General features: G+C 47.3%; 1 protein-coding gene across 1 annotated transcript in view; it reads right to left on the bottom strand.

The window, feature by feature from the left end:
* Positions 1-19,214, bottom strand: part of LOC141102901 (solute carrier family 41 member 1-like) — a 67,830-nt gene that overhangs the window by 40,009 nt on the left and 8,607 nt on the right. Inside the window, 2 exon segments of the mRNA XM_073591937.1 lie at positions 17,623-17,642; positions 17,645-17,948. Coding sequence (XP_073448038.1) covers positions 17,623-17,642; positions 17,645-17,921 — 297 coding nt within the window. The 5' untranslated portion in view covers positions 17,922-17,948.

Here is a 19,214-nt window from a genome sequence, read left to right as displayed (position 1 = left end):
CATTCAGTTCCTCTAATTTTTCCTCATAGCGGAGCTCCTCCATGCCTCATCAGTTTGGTTGCTCTTCTCTGCACTTTCTCCAGTTCCCCGATATCCTTTGGTGCCCAAAACTAACTGCATATTCCAGATGAGGTCTTACTAATGATTTGTACAGGGGGGCAAAATGATATCTCTCTCTCTGGAGTCCATACCTCTCCTAACACAAGAAAGGACTTTGCTTGCTTTGGAAACCGCAGCTTGGCATTGCATGCTATTATTGAGCTTATGATCTACCAAAACCCCCAGATTCTTCTCCACCACTGATTCCCGCAGTTGTACTCCCCCTAGTATGTATGATGCATGCATATTCTTAGCCCCCAAGTGCATAACTTTACATTTCTCAACATTAAACCTCATCTACCACATAGTTGCCCAATTAAACAGAGTATTGAGGTCGGCTTGCAAGCTGCAGACATCCTGTAACGACGTTATTTCCACTGCATAGCTTTTGCACAACAAATAAAATGAATGCAACAGAAAAAATACAGCAAACAAAAATAAAGCTAAGGGAAGAAGGTGATAAAAAGGGGTGGATAAAAAGTAATTAACAAGGGGATATAATTATTATTTATTTTTAATAGGTTTACCATTCACACATAACACAAATGTATCAATATTAGTGATAACTTGTAGTTCTCGTTTATAAATGAATGAAGAGCAGGATTGAGATGTCCCAGATCGGCTCTCCCTGTGTCATCAATGGAATTCTACTATCTGGGTGATGGCTATCCTCTGCATTCTGCTTCTGATAAAGTGCAGGGACAGACATCACATAGACGGCAGAGCCCCACCGATTACACAGGGAGAGTCGATTGCCCCAGGGGCGGATCCAGGGGGGGGGGCAACGGGGCAATTGCCACACCACCCCCCCACCCGAGAATTCGGGTGAGAGAGTGGGCGGCTTCGCGGGTGAGAGAGCGGGCGGCCCCACGGACGGGCTGGGCTGTCAGCCGCTCGGTTGGTGAGCGGGCGGGAGGCTCGGTGGGTGGGTGAGAGTGCGGGCGAGCAGCTGGGCGGCTTGGTGGGTGAGTGGACAGCTGGCCAACCAGGGAGCCGGCGGGTGGGGGAGCAGAGAGATGACATCATCTCCCACCGCCCTGCATCCCTGCAGTGCAGTTCCACCCTCACTGTGCGGGCAGCCGCGGGAAGCAGAGAGATGACATCATCTCTCTGCTGCCTGACTGGTAATCTGCTGCCTGACGCTGGGACACAGCAAGAGACCACCTTAGCAGGAAAGTGACACAGCAAGAGACAATCCGCAATGTGTGGCAGGCGACCTGGCAAGTGACAATCCGCAACGTGTGGCAAGTGACAATCTGCATCTGGTGACAGGCGATGCGGCAATTGACAATCCGCATCTGGTGGCAGGCGACGTGGCAAGTGACAATCCACATCTGGTGACAGGTGATGTGGCAAGTGACAATCCGTAACGTGTGGCAAGTGACAATCCGTAACGTGTGGCAAGTGACAATCCGCAACGTTGGCAGGTGACGTGGCAAGTGACAATCCACAACGTGTGGCAAGTGACAATCTGCATCTGGTGACAGGTGATGTGGCAAGTGACAATCCGCATCTGGTGACAGGCGACGTGGCAAGTGACAATCCACATCTGGTGACAGGTGATGTGGCAAGTGACACGTTCGGGGCTCCCACTGATTCTGCATTATGGTGAGTTTCATTTTATATTCCTAGATTGTAAGCTCTAACGAGCAGGGCTCTCTGATTCCCCCCCTGTATTGAATTGTATTGTAATTGTACTGACTGCCCTCATGTTGTAAAGCGCTGCGTAAACTGTCTGCGCTATATAAATCCTGTATAATAATAATAATATAGCAATGTAATAATAGAAATAATGCGCTTCAATCATCCTGACACCATACCAACCATGATGCCGCTAAGGCCAGCCATTTCCCCGATAAATTGCCCCCAAAAAGACATTCTGGCAGTGCCCCTCCCGAGACTAGACTCTGGATCCGCCCCTGGTCATTGCCCATGCTGTATTTTAACTGATTGGTCTTGCTGAGTGCAGGTGGGGGGGCTCCACCCCAGCATCGCCCTCTCCACCAAAGCGCCTAAGTTGGGTGTCAGTCCGGTCTTGTCTACGTGTCTACAGACAACAGTGATAGAATAGTTTTGTGACTCAGCATTTGTGAGATGAGTTGGCACTTTCCATTCTAACATTCTTTTCTTTTCTTAGCAAGTTGGCTGCTGCAACCTTTCTCTCGAATTCCTTTCTCTGAAATAATTTAAAGACTAAGTTTTCACCTTTATGAAAAAAATAATAAATGCACATATTTTGCAGAGCATTGCATCCAGGATCAGGGGATGGTGGGTGCAATGTCAGGCTCCTGCAGACACTGCCTAGACCTCTGTGTCCATACCTTTGTACCGGCTGTCAGTTGCAGAGCTGTATGAAGTGTGAATGGACTAGGAGCTTGCTGGTCAACATACTTGCAGTCTATTGAAATGACAATCCTATCTGCTGTGGTGGGATGGGAGAAGGGACTTGTAGTTTATTTATTCACAGATCGCTGGGAATGAATAAAGCCGATGCAAGGGTGGAGCGGAGGGAACCCCAATCTATTGTCACAGGGAGGGGGGCTCTGGTGATGGTGGAAGGCAAGTGATTAGGAGCATGTTACATGTTACACCCTAAATATGGGTTTAACATGTAACATGTTCCTAAAGGTGAACCTATCCTTTATAAATGTGGCTCTATAGATTTGATCTCCCTCCTACTAATTAACAGAATATAGTAGAAGAAGGTTCCTTGCTTCCTCTTTCTAATGTATCATCTTTTTTCCTGTGACTTGTTAAAGCGCCCTCCTCCCTCCACTGCCACATATGACACTTTTTGGGAGGGAGCGGGTACATGCTTTTGACAGGTACCTGCTCCCACTCCGGGTAAGATCGCTGCACGGCGATCTACGACATATCTGGCCCCTCCCCCTTACCCCCCACTGCCTTCTGGGGCCTGTATGTTTCCCAGAAGATGACAGCACCATTCAGAAAGCGTAGCGCAACTCGCGCATGCACAGAAGGAAACCGGCTGTGAAGCCCCTTACTTGCAATGTCGGCGCCTTGATCCGAGCCGACGGCTTGGGGTGCCAACATCACAGGATCCCTGGACAGGTAAGTGTCTTTATATCAAAAGTCAGCAGCTACAGTATTTTTTAGAGCCCCCCCCCATCACATCAGAGCCCCACTTCCTATTCAGCACCACCCTTCAAGTTAGAGGCCCCCATCACATCAGAATCTCCATTCACTTCACAGCCCCCTTCACATCAGAGCCCCCACCTCACATCAGCGCCCCCATCATATTAAAGGCCCCATCACATCAGAGGTCCCCCCATCACATCAGAGTCTTGCTTTACTTCCGAGCCCCACACCTCTATGTCAGATGCACCCCCCATTACATCAGAGTTTCCCCATCACATTAGAGTTTCCTCTAAACATCAGAGCCCCCCCTATACATGAGAGCCCCCTATTATATCAGAGTGTCCAGTTATAGAGTCCTCCCATCACATCTCTTTTCACTTCAGAGCCCCCCTCCTTTATGTCAGAGGCTCTCCCATTACATCAGAGCTCCCCAATCATATTAGAGTTTCCTCTAAACATCTGGGTCCCCCCTATACATGAGAGCCCCCTGTAAACATCAGTGTCCCATGATAGAGTCCTCCCATCACATCTCCTATCACTTCAGATCCCCCCTTAACGTAAGATTCCTCCCCCCCATTACATCAGAGTCCCCCCAGCACATGAGAGCTCCCCATCATATCAGAGCACCCCCATGACAGTCTTCCCATTACATCAGAGTTTCCCCATCATCATCACAAAGTCGCTCCAATCACACCAAAGTCCTTCCCATCACAGAGTCCTCTTGTCATATCAGCATTGCGGCAGAGGGCCGAGGTGGTCCTAGAAATATTGCTTCCACTCTAATGTTTGTTAGGATACCTCACGCTGTGCTTTTTATATAGGGTGTGTGCGGGGGGGGGACGGGGGTGCTTTAAAAAAATCGTTAATAATTTTTATTTATTTTACGCAATTCTTTTATTATATACTTTTTTTATTTATTGCCTTCACAAGAGGTCTAACAAGCATGGGTTGGTGACAGGTCATCTTTATCGACATATTTGGGGTTTATTAGCAGTGGCAGCTGGTGCTTAATAGGAATGCGGCGATCGCACATCCCTCCCCTGGAGACGGACGTGAATGCAGCGGTCAAACCCCCCCCCCAGATTCTCCTTAAGGGCGAACAGGAAGTGCATCCTGAGACATGATTGGCCAGGAAGTCCTGAGACTCCCTGGCCAATCGGGTCACAGGAACTGCTTCCTGATTGGCTGGGAGGAGAATCAGGAAGACAATAGTGAATATTGCACCCCGAGCCCACCCTTTCTTGAAGCCAATTAGAGCCTCAGGCTCTAATCATGTGCTTCAAGAAAGAAAGGACCCAGTTGAAGTCCATGCACCTGGCGCCCCGCATGTACTTTAGGTGGGCTGGACGCATGTATGGATGTATGGGGGGGGGGGGGTGCATGAGTGTCTGCCACTGTTTATTAGACCCTTAATGTCTCCCCTGCCCTTCAATGCAGCTATGCCAGCACAGATCATGCTTCCTCCAGGGAAGCAGTTTGCCAAGGTCCAGGGCTCCCTTGTGGAATGAGAGAGCCTGGCAACCTCTTGAGTGCTGCCAGCATCACCAGCAGTGGCGAGCGCCCCTATGAGAGGCCCGTAAAAGTGATCAGGCATCTCTAGAGCCACCCGATCACTTTTACCAGAAAGCCTTTTACTGGGGCTAAAGCTGGTATCAAGATCAGAGCTGTAGTTGTGAGCTTGATTTAAGCACTTGTCCACCATGCCATAGACATGCTGGTAGGTTAATTGGCTCCTGTCTACACTGGTATGTGTATATATGCATGGAAGGTAGATTGTAAGCTCCCTGAGGGCAGAAAGTGATGTGAAAGTACTGTATATGTAATGCCTTGTGTACATTTTTGGTGCAATAAAAATACCTGTAATAAATATTTGCAGATTAAGAATAAAGCATTGATTTATATGAAGAAGTGGGTGTATTTTTTTTAGGGACAGCTGAGGTTGTAGAAGTAGCAGTTAGGGGTCTGTATATAGAAAATGAGCTGTGCGAATGTCTCCCTTCACAAAGCCAACACAAATATTCCCCCCAACTTTCTGTGTTTATTTCCTTTGATCGTCAGTTCCATACAGTGGCCATAATGCACAGTTTTCCTGATTGGGCCATTTCTGGAAAATTCCGCATTATGACCAGTAGATGGAGATGATGATCACAGGAATTTATTGTATTAGGCAATTATGGGGATCATTGGGCTGTGCAAATGCTTTAAATGTTTGCAGAGCTATTTATATAAATAGACCCCCTCGGTGGTGCTGGTTCATTTTGTCACAGTAGTCTCTTTTCAATTCCTGGTCGGTATTTCTGGTCCTCTGCCAGTTCCTGGTAGAACGTGTCCCTGTATCGCGTGTCCCATCTCACTAAGCTTCCAGACTGCTGGCACTGAGCACACACTGTCCACTGTGTGTTTATCTGATGGCAGAGGGCACAGTGACCTGATCACCGCGACACAGGAAAAATTAAAGTGAAACGCCAGAGAAGAAAAAGTCCCCACTTATAGTATACTATATACATGTTACATGACCAAAACTTTGTGGACACCTACCACCACACCTACCATAAGTAGTATGTGGACGTCCCATCAAATGATGGAGTTCAGGTGTTCCCAGTAATATTCTTTATACTACATTATCCACTTCAACACCTTACCTTTTTGTAAAAATCTGTATTTTTGCCAGAAAATTGTTCAAAACCCCCAAACATTATATATTCTTTTAAGCAGAGGTCCTAGAGAATAAAATGCTGGGTGTTGCAATTTTTTATGTAACATGATATTATGCAGCGGTTTTTTAATGCAATTTTTTGGGCGAGAATACACTTTAACTTCTTCCCGCCCGCGCTTTAGCCGAAAGACGGCTACATCGCGGGCCTTAATTGCCGGGAGGGCGTCCATAGACCCCTTACCACGTGATCAGAGGTCAGCCAATGACAGCTGATCATGTGATGTAAACAGAAGACCTATCAGCTATCAGCGTGAGGAGAAAAAAAGCCGATCACCGACTTCTGTCAGAGGGACATCGGTCCTTCACACAGAGAGCCGAGGCTGCCTCATCTCTGCCCACCAGTGCCCCCTGCCAGTGCCCACCAATGCCACCTATCAGTACCCACCAGTGCCACCTACCAGTTCCCACGAGTGCCATCTAACAGTGCCCACAGTGCCACCTACCTTTGCCCATCAGTGCCACCCATCAATGCCCACCAGTGCTGCCAATCAATGTCCACCAGTGCCTCATTATCAGTGCCACCAATCAGGACTGCCTATCAGTGTCACCTACCAGTGCCTACCAGTGCCCATCAGTGCCACTTATCAGTGCCCTTCAGTGCTGCCCATCAGTGCCAATCAGTGCCGCCCTTTAATGCCACCCATCAGTGCCACCTATCAGTGCCCAACAGGGCCGCCTCATCAGTGCCTATCAGTACACATCAGTGCCGCCTTATCAGTGCCTATCAGTACCCATCAGTGTCGCTTTAGCAGTGCCTATCAGTGCCGCCTATTAGTGCCCATCAGTGCAGCCTATCAGTGCCCATCAGTGCCGCCTCATCAGCGCATATCAATGAAGGAGACAAATTTCCTGTTTTCAAAATTTTATAACAAACTATGAAACAGTTTTTTTTGGGTTTTTTTTCAACATTTTTGGTATTTTTTCGTTTTATTAACAAAATGTAAAAAACCCAGCAGTGATTAAATACCACCAAAAGAAAGCTCTATTTGTGGGAAAAAATTCTAAAAATCTCATTTGGGTACAGCATTGCACGACCGCGCAATTCTCATTCAAACTGTGACAGCATTGAAAGATAAAAAATGGTATGGGCAGGAAGGGGGTTTAAGTGCCCAGTAAGCAAGTGGTTAATGAATTTTAATGCACAAAAAAACAATATAATACCCAATTGTTTGTTAAAATGTAAAAGATGATGTTACCCCGAGTAAATAGATACCTAACATGTCACGCTTTAATATTGCGCACGTCGTGCAACGCTGACAAACTATGTAATTTTATTATCCAAAGGCGACGCTTTAAAAGTCTTTACAGATTACCATTTTAGATTTACACAGGAGGCATCATCCTGGCATAACCACTCAAAGCTGGGTGACGTACCTGTAAATCACTTAGTGTTAATTGGTTAAACAAAGATTTAAACTGAGGAAAAAAATAGTTTTTTTTATATATTTTTGGGGGAAATTTATTATAGAAAAAAGTAAAAAACAATGCGTTTTTTTCAAAATTGACGCTTTTTTTTTGTTTATAGTGCAAAAAATAAAAAAAGCGCAGACGTGATCAAATACCACCAAAAGAAAGCTCTATTTGTGGTAAAAAAAGGACGTCAATTTTGTTTGGGAGCCACGTCGCACGACCGTGCAATTGTCAGTTAAAGCGACGCAGTGCTGAATCGCAAAAAGTGCTCTGGTCAGGAAGGGGGTAAATTCTTCCGGGGCTGAAAAGGTTAATTGAACAAACTGAAGTTAGAAGCTGATTGGCTACCATGCAGAGCTGCACCAGATTTTGCACTCTCCAGTTTTAGTAAATCAATGCCTATCTGTTTGAGCATGACTGTGCCTCTGTATACAAAGCCAGCTCCATAAAGACATAGTATGACCAGTTTGGTGTGGAGGAACTGGAGTCTGTGATTATACACAGCGGGGGGCTGAGCTGTGGGACTTGATGTCTGCCGGCACATAGCGATTTTTCAGCACAGAGGCAGAACGGCGATCTGCCAGTAGGGAAGGCATGGATCCTGTGTTCCTGCAAAGCAGGGACAAAGACCAATGCCTTCCCCAAGTACAAGCACCTCCCCCACAGTTAGCAAGCACTCCCTAGGAACACAGTTAAACCCTTTGAGCGCCCCTGATTAACCCCTTCCCTGCCAGTGTCATTAGTACAGGGACAGCGCATATTTTTTGCTCTGATCACTGTATTTGTGTCACTGGTTCCCAAAAAGTGTCAGTTCGGTGTCCGATTTGTTCCGCCGCAATATCGCAGTCCCGCTATAAGTCGCTGATCGCTGACATTACTAGTAAAAATAAATAAATACAAACTCTATAAATATATCCCATCGTTTGTAGACTCTATCATTTTTTGCGCAAACCAATCAATGTATGCTTATTGGGATTTTTTTTTACCAAAAATATGTAGCAGAATACATATCGGCCTAAACTGATGAAGAAATTCGATTTTTTTTTTACATTTTTTATATTGGATGTGTTTTATAGCAGAAAGTAAAAAAATATTGTTTTTTTTTTCAAAATTATCGGCCTTTTTTTGTTTATAGCGCAAAAAATAAAAACCGCAGAGGTGATCAAATACCACCAAAAGAAAGCTCTATTTGTGGGGGAAAAAAATGACATAAATTGTATTTGGGTGCAGTGTAAAAGTAAAGGAAAACTTTTACACTGTACCCAATATTACTTCACACAAATTCTAACTAGCTAACTAATTAACTAACGATATTAAATAACTAACTATATTATTGATAATCTATGATTTACTTTGTAAAAGATCTCTTCAAGCATTTTTTTCTCAATTCTATGACACATTGCTCTATGTGTATTTTTATCTGTGAAACCACAGACCTACTGAACTTAACCACTTGCTGCCCGCCCGCTGTCATATGACGGCGGGACGGTGCAGCTGTTGTTCTGGGCCGCTGTCACGAAGATCCTGCCAGTAACCGGCGTCCCAGGCGCACGGGAACCCGGCCACGGGTCCCATTGCGCATGCGCGCGCGTTCACGGGTGCGGTCACGCACAGGCACGCGCGCGCGCACTCCCGCTGGTGTCCGGCGGGCTATTTAAACCTGCCTGTCACACTCCATCCCCGCTGTCTGCTCTACAGCGTTCTGTGAGTGTTACCTGATCTAATTTGTGTTTCCTGTTATCTGACCCGGCTTCCTGTTTGACGATCCTGCTATCTGCCTGCACCAGACTCTCTTGGCTTGCCTGACCATCCCTCTGTATTACCCCTGGTACCTCTGCTGTCCGAACATTACTGACCACCGGCTTGTTGACCCTCCGCTGTGTTCATCAGCTTGCAGTCTGCTACCTGCTGTTGTTCCTGGTTCCAGTCCAGCGTTCCAGGCTACCTTCTGCTGTGTTCCAGTCCAGCGTTCCAGGCTACCTTCTGCTGTGTTCCAGTCCAGCGTTCCAGTCTGCTACCTGCTGTTGTTCCTGGTTCCAGTCCAGCGTTCCAGGCTACCTTCTGCTGTGTTCCAGTCCAGCGTTCCAGGCTACCTTCTGCTGTGTTCCAGTCCAGCGTTCCAGTCTGCTACCTGCTGTTGTTCCTGGTTCCGGTCCAGCGTTCCAGTCTGCTACCTGCTGTTGTTCCTGGTTCCAGTCCAGCGTTCCAGGCTACCTTCTGCTGTGTTTCAGTCCAGCATTCCAGTCTACAACCTGCTGTTGTTCCTGGTTCCAGTCCAGCGTTCCAGGCTATCTTCTGCTGTGTTCCAGTCCAGCGTTCCAGGCTATCTTCTGCTGTGTTCCAGTCCAGCTCCCAGTCTGCTATCACCTGCTGTTGTTCCTGGTTCCAGTCCTGCATTCCAGTCTCCGTCCTCAGTCTACTCCTCAGAGGGTGCCACCACTACTGGACTTTCAGCAACTGTTGATCCTGCCAGGCACCCATACCACTCTTCACTCCTGGCCCTCTGTCTCCATTCCAGGGGAACGGGAGTGGGAGCTGTAAGGGAGGTCTTTTCCTGCACTTCAGGCTCACAACCTACCAGGTACGTGACAGTAGCAGACAGCCATGTCTGAGCCTGAGCAGGGAACATCTCCCATGGAGGAACTCTGTGCACACCTGGCAGGATTGACTGAAGCAGTCAAAAGTCTGCAGCAAGGATACACCAGACTGGAGGAACGAGTGTTAACCCTGTCTAATCCCATTGGGGCCCAGGGAGCTTCCTCTGCTCCTGCTCCCTCAGTTGGGCCTTCCTCAACGGTGGTAATGCTCCCTCCGGAACCTAAGGTTCCCACACCTGAACGTTTCTTCGGAAATCGCCATAAGTTCAGAGCCTTCCGCAATTCTTGCGAACTATTTTTTGCTCTTCAGCCACGTACCTTTTCCCTGGAGGCTACAAAGGTGGGCTATGTGATTTCTCTGCTCTCTGGTGACCCCCAAACCTGGGCCCATCGCCTCCTAGAGCAAAAAGACATATCTCTGACCAACCTCTCCACTTTCTTTGCCGCACTAGGTCAGCTATATGATGACCCCCAGCTATCTGTAACTGCAGAAGCGGCTCTACACACCCTGCAACAAGGTCGCAGAGCAGCAGAGGATTATGTGGCTGAATTTAGGAAGTGGAGTGCGGATACTAACTGGAACGATGCGGCTCTCCGTTATCAATTTCGGTTGGGACTTTCTGATCCTCTGAAGGATGAACTGGCCAGGGTGGGTACACCACAGACTTTAAATGCTTTAATCGATCTAGCTATCCAGATCGATCGACGACTACGAGAACGCAGGTCGGAGAGAGCTATGGGGTCTCCTCGTCCAACTTGGGTTACCCCTAAGGTTCCACATCACCCATCATCAACACCACCTACCTCCACGTTTAACTTACCTGAGCCAATGCAACTGGGTGTCTTGCGACCTTCGCTCACCCCAGAGGAACGACAACGTCGTCGTGCAAATAACTTGTGCCTGTATTGTGGGGAACCCAGGCACTACGTCAGGAACTGTCCTCTCAAGATCCGTAAGTGTTTATCCCTATCTACTGACTATGTAACATCCCTGGTTAAAAATACCACTCACCTTGCTCTGCCTCTTCTGCTACAGCTTCCAGGGAAGGATCTACAAGTCACCGCCATTATTGATTCAGGAGCTTGCAGCTGTTTCATGGATTCTCGTTTTGCCATCCAACACCAAATACCTTTGTCACCTAAAGCTCATGGACTTTCTATCCATCTAGCTGATGGAACCGCTATCAAGTCTGGACCTGTCACCCATGAGACTATGCCAATACCTGTTCTCATTTCCAACATGCATCAGGAACAGCTGCGCCTGGACATCATCACTTCACCTCTGTTCCCCATAATACTTGGCATGCCATGGTTACAGGCCCACAATCCGGACATAAATTGGATCACGGGTGAGGTGACCTTTTCCTCTACTTACTGCCAACAGTTTTGCAGAACCCAGAACATCCAGGAGAACTCTACCCTGTTATGCCTAGATACAGATCCTGGTCTGCTTCAATCCATTCCTTCAGCCTATCATGATTTCCTGGACGTATTTAGTAAACAGAGGGCAGAGGTGTTACCCCCTCACCGGGCCTATGACTGTCCCATTGAGTTGCTTCCTGGTGCTGAAATTCCTTTTGGAAGAATATTCCCCCTGACTGAAGTGGAGCAAGGGGCATTGAAGGAATACATTGATGAAAACCTCAAAAGAGGCTTCATTCGTCCATCCACGTCCCCCGCAGGTGCAGGCATCTTCTTCGTGCAGAAAAAAGATAAGACTCTCAGGCCGTGCGTGGATTACCGCGAACTAAACAAGATTACTGTGAAGAATCGGTACCCTCTCCCCTTAGTACCCGAGTTGTTTCAGAGACTGGGAACGGCTACCATATTCACCAAACTTGACCTCCGTGGGGCCTACAATTTAGTTCGTATCAGGGATGGTGACGAATGGAAGACCGCTTTTCGTACCCGTTATGGGCATTTTGAATACCTAGTGATGCCTTTCGGCCTGTGTAATGCCCCTGCCACATTTCAATACTTTATTAATGATGTGCTACGTGACTTTTTAGACCTGTTTGTCATTGTCTATTTAGATGACATATTGATTTTCTCTTGTTCCCTTGAATCCCATCGTAGGCACGTCAGGAGTGTATTGGGCCGACTTCGACAACACGGTCTGTATGCAAAGGCTGAAAAATGTGAATTCGAACAGGAAAGTATCCCATTTTTAGGATTGGTCATCTCCAGTAAGGGCATTAAAATGGACCCCCAGAAGGTCACGGCTGTTCTAGATTGGCCAGTCCCGACGGATAAGAAAGGAATCCAGCGATTCGTTGGATTCGCTAACTTTTACCGCAAATTTATTAAGGGGTTCTCAGCTATCATTGCACCCATCACACAGCTTACCAAACAGGGTACACGCTTCCATTGGTCGGCCGAGGCTCAAAAGGCTTTTGAGACTCTCAAGGGCCTTTTTACCTCCGCCTCTGTACTGAAACACCCAGATTCCTCTCTGCCATTTATTCTAGAAGTGGATGCATCTGAAATTGCTGTAGGAGCAGTATTATCCCAAAGACAGGGAACCAAGGCCCTGCTGCATCCTGTGGCTTTCTTTTCTCGTAAATTATCCACGGCAGAGAGAAATTATGATGTAGGTGACAGAGAGTTGTTGGCAATCAAGTCAGCATTGGAGGAGTGGCGCTATCTGTTGGAGGGTGCCGCTCATCCAGTTCTAATCTTTACAGATCATAAGAACCTGGAGTATTTGAGGTCTGCAAAGAGGTTGAAACCACGTCAGGCCAGGTGGGCTCTCTTTTTCTCCAGGTTCTCCTTCCATGTCACTTACCGTCCCGGCTCCAAGAACACCAAACCAGACGCCCTGTCTAGGATGTTCCACAAACCTCAAGAGATTTCCCCTCCAGACACCATTTTGTCTCCAGGGAACTTTCTTCTACTTCAGGGAAACCTGCTTTCCCGGATTAAACAGGCCTCCGCAGATATAGAATCTTCCATTAAGACAGAACTCCAGGTTAAGGATGGGTTATTGTGGCATGAGAATAGGATCTTTATACCTGAAACACTACGAGTTCCAGTACTAGAGCTCTGTCACGATCATGCGCTGGCTGGGCATTTTGGTGTGGCTAAGACCACTGATTTGGTTCAGCGCACCTTCTGGTGGCCTCAGCTGCGCAAAGATTGTAAGGAGTTTGTAGAGTCCTGTACCACCTGCCTTAGGAACAAAGGGCACAAAACAAGGGCATGGGGTCTACTAAAACCCTTGCCTGTCCCAGATAGACCCTGGAAAATGCTCTCGATAGATTTTATTGTAGAACTACCCCCGGCCGGGGGCTTCACTTCAATCTTTGTCATAGTGGACCGGTTGTCGAAGATGGCGCACTTTGTCCCAATGAAGGGTACCCCTTCAGCTACAGAAACAGCACAAGCATTCATTAAAGAGGTTGTCAGGCTCCATGGGGTACCAATTAACATCGTTTCAGATCGAGGGGTACAATTTACCTCTCGATTCTGGAGGGCTTTGTGTAAGACCTTGGACATTGAACTCTCGTTTTCATCGGCTTATCACCCCCAGACTAATGGGCAAACAGAAAGAACAAACCAGACTCTTGAACAATATTTGCGCTGTTTTTCTTCTTTTTCCCAAGATAATTGGATTGCTGTTTTACCATTGGCTGAATTCGCTTATAACAATTCTATTCACTCTGCTATCAAGCAAACTCCGTTTTTTGCGAATTATGGTTTCCATCCCTCATTTTTACCAAATTCTCTTCCAGAATGCACGGTACCCGCAGTCCAGGAGAAATTGGATTTCTTTACCTCTAACAACCAAGTTTTACAGGACACCATGACCAGAACCCAGGAGTACAACAAAGCGACCTTCGATAAAAAGAGGCGAGGTGAGCTCTTACTTGCACCTGGGGATCAGGTATGGTTGTCCACCATAAACCTTAGGTTGGCCTGCCCTTCCAAGAAGTTGGGTCCCAAATTTCTTGGACCATTCCCTGTTAAACGGAGAATTAATGAAGTTGCATATGAACTTGAACTTCCGGATTCACTAAAAGTACATCCAGTTTTTCACGTGTCCCTGCTTAAACCATCTATTACTAACCCATTTCCAGGTCGAAGTACGGATCCTCCTGATCCAATCCTGGTAGATGGGGAGGAGGAATTCGAGGTGGAGGCTATCATGGACCACAGGAAAAGAGGTAATCAAAACCAATTCTTAATAAAATGGAAGGGGTTTGGCCCAGAGGAGAATTCTTGGGAACCAGAGGATAATATTCATGCTGAAGACCTGTTACAAGCCTTTAAAACAGCTCATCCAGAGAGATTTTTTCAAAGGGGCATCCGGAGGCTGCCCCTTGGGGGGGGGCAATGTCACGAAGATCCTGCCAGTAACCGGCGTCCCAGGCGCACGGGAACCCGGCCACGGGTCCCATTGCGCATGCGCGCGCGTTCACGGGTGCGGTCACGCACAGGCACGCGCGCGCGCACTCCCGCTGGTGTCCGGCGGGCTATTTAAACCTGCCTGTCACACTCCATCCCCGCTGTCTGCTCTACAGCGTTCTGTGAGTGTTACCTGATCTAATTTGTGTTTCCTGTTATCTGACCCGGCTTCCTGTTTGACGATCCTGCTATCTGCCTGCACCAGACTCTCTTGGCTTGCCTGACCATCCCTCTGTATTACCCCTGGTACCTCTGCTGTCCGAACATTACTGACCACCGGCTTGTTGACCCTCCGCTGTGTTCATCAGCTTGCAGTCTGCTACCTGCTGTTGTTCCTGGTTCCAGTCCAGCGTTCCAGGCTACCTTCTGCTGTGTTCCAGTCCAGCGTTCCAGGCTACCTTCTGCTGTGTTCCAGTCCAGCGTTCCAGTCTGCTACCTGCTGTTGTTCCTGGTTCCAGTCCAGCGTTCCAGGCTACCTTCTGCTGTGTTCCAGTCCAGCGTTCCAGGCTACCTTCTGCTGTGTTCCAGTCCAGCGTTCCAGTCTGCTACCTGCTGTTGTTCCTGGTTCCGGTCCAGCGTTCCAGTCTGCTACCTGCTGTTGTTCCTGGTTCCAGTCCAGCGTTCCAGGCTACCTTCTGCTGTGTTTCAGTCCAGCATTCCAGTCTACAACCTGCTGTTGTTCCTGGTTCCAGTCCAGCGTTCCAGGCTATCTTCTGCTGTGTTCCAGTCCAGCGTTCCAGGCTATCTTCTGCTGTGTTCCAGTCCAGCTCCCAGTCTGCTATCACCTGCTGTTGTTCCTGGTTCCAGTCCTGCATTCCAGTCTCCGTCCTCAGTCTACTCCTCAGAGGGTGCCACCACTACTGGACTTTCAGCAACTGTTGATCCTGCCAGGCACCCATACCACTCTTCACTCCTGGCCCTCTGTCTCCATTCCAGGGGAACGGGAGTGGGAGCTGTAAGGGAGGTCTTTTCCTGCACTTCAGGCTCACAACCTACCAGGTACGTGACAGCCGCCGTCACATGACGGTGCAGCCTTCCAGGCAGCCCAGGGGGCGCGCGCGCGCCCGTCGCATCGCTCGGGTCCCGGCGCGCGTGCCCGGCAGCCGCGATGTCCGCCGGGCACCCGCGATTGCCCGGTAACCGAGCAGGACCGTGGATCTGTGTGTGTAAACACACAGATCCACGTCCTGTCAGATGGGAGGAGAACGATGGTGTGTTCCTTGTACATAGGAACACCGATCGGTCTCCTCCCCTTGTGAATCCCCTCCCCCCCACAGTTAGAATCACTCCCTAGCAACACATTAACCCCTACAGCGCCCCCTCCTGGTTAACCCCTTCATTGCCAGTCACATTTATACAGTAATCAATGCATTTTTATAGCACGGATCGCTATATAAATGTGAATGGTCCCAAAAATGTGTCAAAATTGTCCGATGTGTCCGCCGCAATATCGCAGTCACGATACAAAATCGCAGATCGCCGCCATTACTAGTAAAAAAAAAAAAATAATAATAAAAATGCTATAAATCTATCTGCTTATTTTGTAAGGCGCTATAACTTTTGCGCAAATCAATAAATATAAGCTTATTGCGATATTTTTTACCAAAAATGTAGAAGAATACGTATCGGCCTAAAATGAGGAAAAAATTTGTTTAAAAAAAAAAAATTTGGATACTTATTATAGCAAAAAGTAAAAAATATTGTGTTTTTTCAAACTTGTCACTTTTGTTTTGTTTATAGCACAAGAAATAAAAAACGCAGGGGTGATCAAATACCACCAAAAGAAAGCTCTATTAGTGGGGAAAAAATGATAAAAATTTCATTTGGGTATAGTGTAGTATGACCGCGCAATTGTTATTCAAAGTGTGACAGCGCTGAAAGCTGAAAATTTACTTGGGCAGGAAGGGGGTGAAAATGCCCAGTATGGAAGTAGTTAAAGTGGAGGGCCACCCTAAAAAAAAAAAAAAATTGCACCAAAAATCTTAAAAAAAAAAAAATAAACTTGAAAAAAAAAAAATTTTTTACTTACCTGAAACCCTTGTTGCTAGGCAGTCTTCCTAATCTGCCTGTTCCTATTCTGCGGCATGTTCTGCTCCTAGCTGAGTGGCCCCATTGCCTTCTGGGAACTGTGTGTGTTCCCAGAAAACCACGGGGCCATTTACAGAGTGCCGCACCGCTCGCACGTGTGCAGTAGGAAACTGGCAGTGAAGCCGCAAGGCTCCACTGCTTGTTTCCCTTACTTAGGATGGCAGTGCCGGGACCTGAGAGCCGAGGGACGGGTGACATTGCGGGCACCCAGGACAGGTAAGTCTACTTATTTAAAGTCAGCAGCTACAGTGTTTGTAGCTGCTGACTTTAAAAAAAATATTTTCGCTGGCCGGAATCCCACTTTAAGTCATAAACTCTGGACATGGAGAACAACTGGTACAAAAATGACGTTCACACACCTAACTATTTCAAGATCTGTCTTATGCTGCATGAGCTTTTTCAAAGTCAAAGCTTAAAAAGGGGACACAAATGGCATAAATACAGATCTTCGTTATAAAGCCAAATTAATACAATTCTACATACAGCGTCGTATGTCAAAGTAACGCAGTACCGTATCGCAAAAAGTGGCTTGGCCATGAAGGGGGGGGGGGGGGTAAAACTTCCAGAGGACAAGTGGTTAAGGTGAAACCTTTTTATTACATAATTTATGTATTATGTCATTGCTGGGTGTCTGTGTTTTTCTATGCAATACAGGCAGATCATGGCTGGTGGGAGGGGCCAGCAGGGTGCTGTACATAGCGTTGTGAAAACATAATAGCACCCGACCTCTGTGCTCCTCTCTAAAGCCATGATGTAAGCAGTGAGCTTGCTTTATGTAAAGATCAAAATGCCTTGATAGGTGGGGGTCAGTCTGTAATAGCGGGTGTTCCTAGGCAGTATTTGCATACAGACGACCATAGGTAATGCCCACCTGTGATACTAAGATGATTGAAAGAACTGAAATTCAATGATTGAAAGGGGAGGGACTGTCAGGCTGGGGGAGGAAAGTGCTAAATGATGATGGAAGTCCTCCAGGCCAGAAAGAGGTGGGGCTCATTCTGACTTGTTGCAGCTTCTAATACACATTGTGAGAAGCTCACAGTGTGCAGTGAAATCAGAGTAAGCAACGCCAGTCCAGAAGAGGAGCCGAGACAACTGTGCAAGACTGGAGGGAAGGTCAGATTTGGACCCCCCGATGGCCGCTCTCAGAGTTTGGCCATTGAACGATCATCCTGTGCTATTTCCTGAACCCTTCCAAAACGTTCTTACCTGCACCACGTCCAGCACCATCCAGCTAGGACCATGCCCAGTCCTGCCAGCAGGTAAGGGAAGAGGACCTGGAGGGCGATGCAAAAGGAGGACTCATCCCCAGGTTTGGGCATAGGAGGCTTCTTCTCTGGGAGGCGCTTCTCAGGAATGACCGCCGGCAGCAGCTCTTCCTCCACCATCTCCCGGGTTGGGGCTCGGCTCTCGTTGTGCCTGGCCTTGTGCTTTGCTCTTTGCTTGGAACGCTCTGCGTTTTTGGCACGACCCTCCTTCCTCCTCTGCCGGGTCTCCTCACCCTTCATGGTGACCTGGCTGAGCTCACCGTCACACTGCAGAGATAAAGATAACCATTGTGTTTACACTGTTGAGTACAACCTGGAACCCTTAAAGAGTAACCCCACTTTTGTTGAGAAAAAAAAACATTCCCCTCTGGGTGGAGCTGCACGATTCTGGCTAAAATGAGAATAGCAATTTTTTTTGCTTAGAATAAAGATCACGATTCTCGTGGCGTAACGTCATATTTCACATTTTACAAAAAAATTGGGCTAACTTTACTGTTTAGTTTTTTTTTAATTCATTGAAGTGTATTCTTTCCCAAAAAATTGCGTTTGAAAGACCGCTGCGCAAATACAGTGTGACATAAAATATTGCAACAACCGCCATTTTATTCTCTAGGGTCTCTGCGGGTTTTTTTCTGCATCAAAAACACATAGAAAGTAGGTTATATGGTTTTCTATGGCATAGTTCACACCATTGCTTGCAGTTCCAGTGCGTTCCAGTTCCAGAAAAAAAGTAGAACATGCTGCATTTTTCTTGCACTGGACTGTACTGGAACGCTGTAAAAAGCATCAAAAACTCACGGGAATGCACCAAAAACGCACTGGAACACCCATGTTCTTATATAAGGTTAAGAAAAAAAAAGGGGGGGGGGGATGCGCTGGACTGCATCAAAGACGCATCAAAAATGCACTGGAACACATCCAAAACGCACATGCAAAAAAGCATCTGGAGCGCATCCGGACTGCGTTTCTATGGTGTGAACTGGCCCTTAGTCTTTAAAGCGTTACTAAACCCAGGACTCTGTATTCACTATATCTGGTCTCCCACAGTACACAGAACATGGAAATGCAATTATTTTAGTAAATATAAACTGCTAAATACCTTTTCCCATCAGCAAGTATATAGAGCCTTGTGACTTCTATCAGTGCCTGGTTAAAGCTTGTAGGAGGAGTTTTCATTCTCCTCTGACTGTCCTATGAGGCTGCAGGACCCCTGATCCTCTGTCTGGACAGTGCTGATTGGCCCTGTGCTGATCACATGCATTCTCCCAAGAAAGAAAAACGCTCTAGCAATACACACCAACTGAGCATGTGCAGAGTGACTCCTAGGGCTCTGTGCTATCAGCAGATGGATTGGGGAAAGTGGAAGAAGGGGAGGATCAGAGAAGTCAGGATCAAACTGCCTTTTTTACACAATGCGGAGGATTAACCCCTTAGGTTCCACAGAGAGTATAACAAGCATGCTTTACTGTATATACAGACTGATTTTACTGTGGTGGGTTTTAGTAACACTTTAAAGCGGAGTTCTGCTTAAAA

This window comes from Aquarana catesbeiana, linkage group LG07 (genome assembly GCF_042186555.1).
Source record: "Aquarana catesbeiana isolate 2022-GZ linkage group LG07, ASM4218655v1, whole genome shotgun sequence".
Classification (NCBI taxonomy): domain Eukaryota; kingdom Metazoa; phylum Chordata; class Amphibia; order Anura; family Ranidae; genus Aquarana; species Aquarana catesbeiana.
The sequence above is the reverse complement of the archived record's forward strand: the minus strand, read 5'-3'. Positions and strand labels throughout refer to the sequence as shown.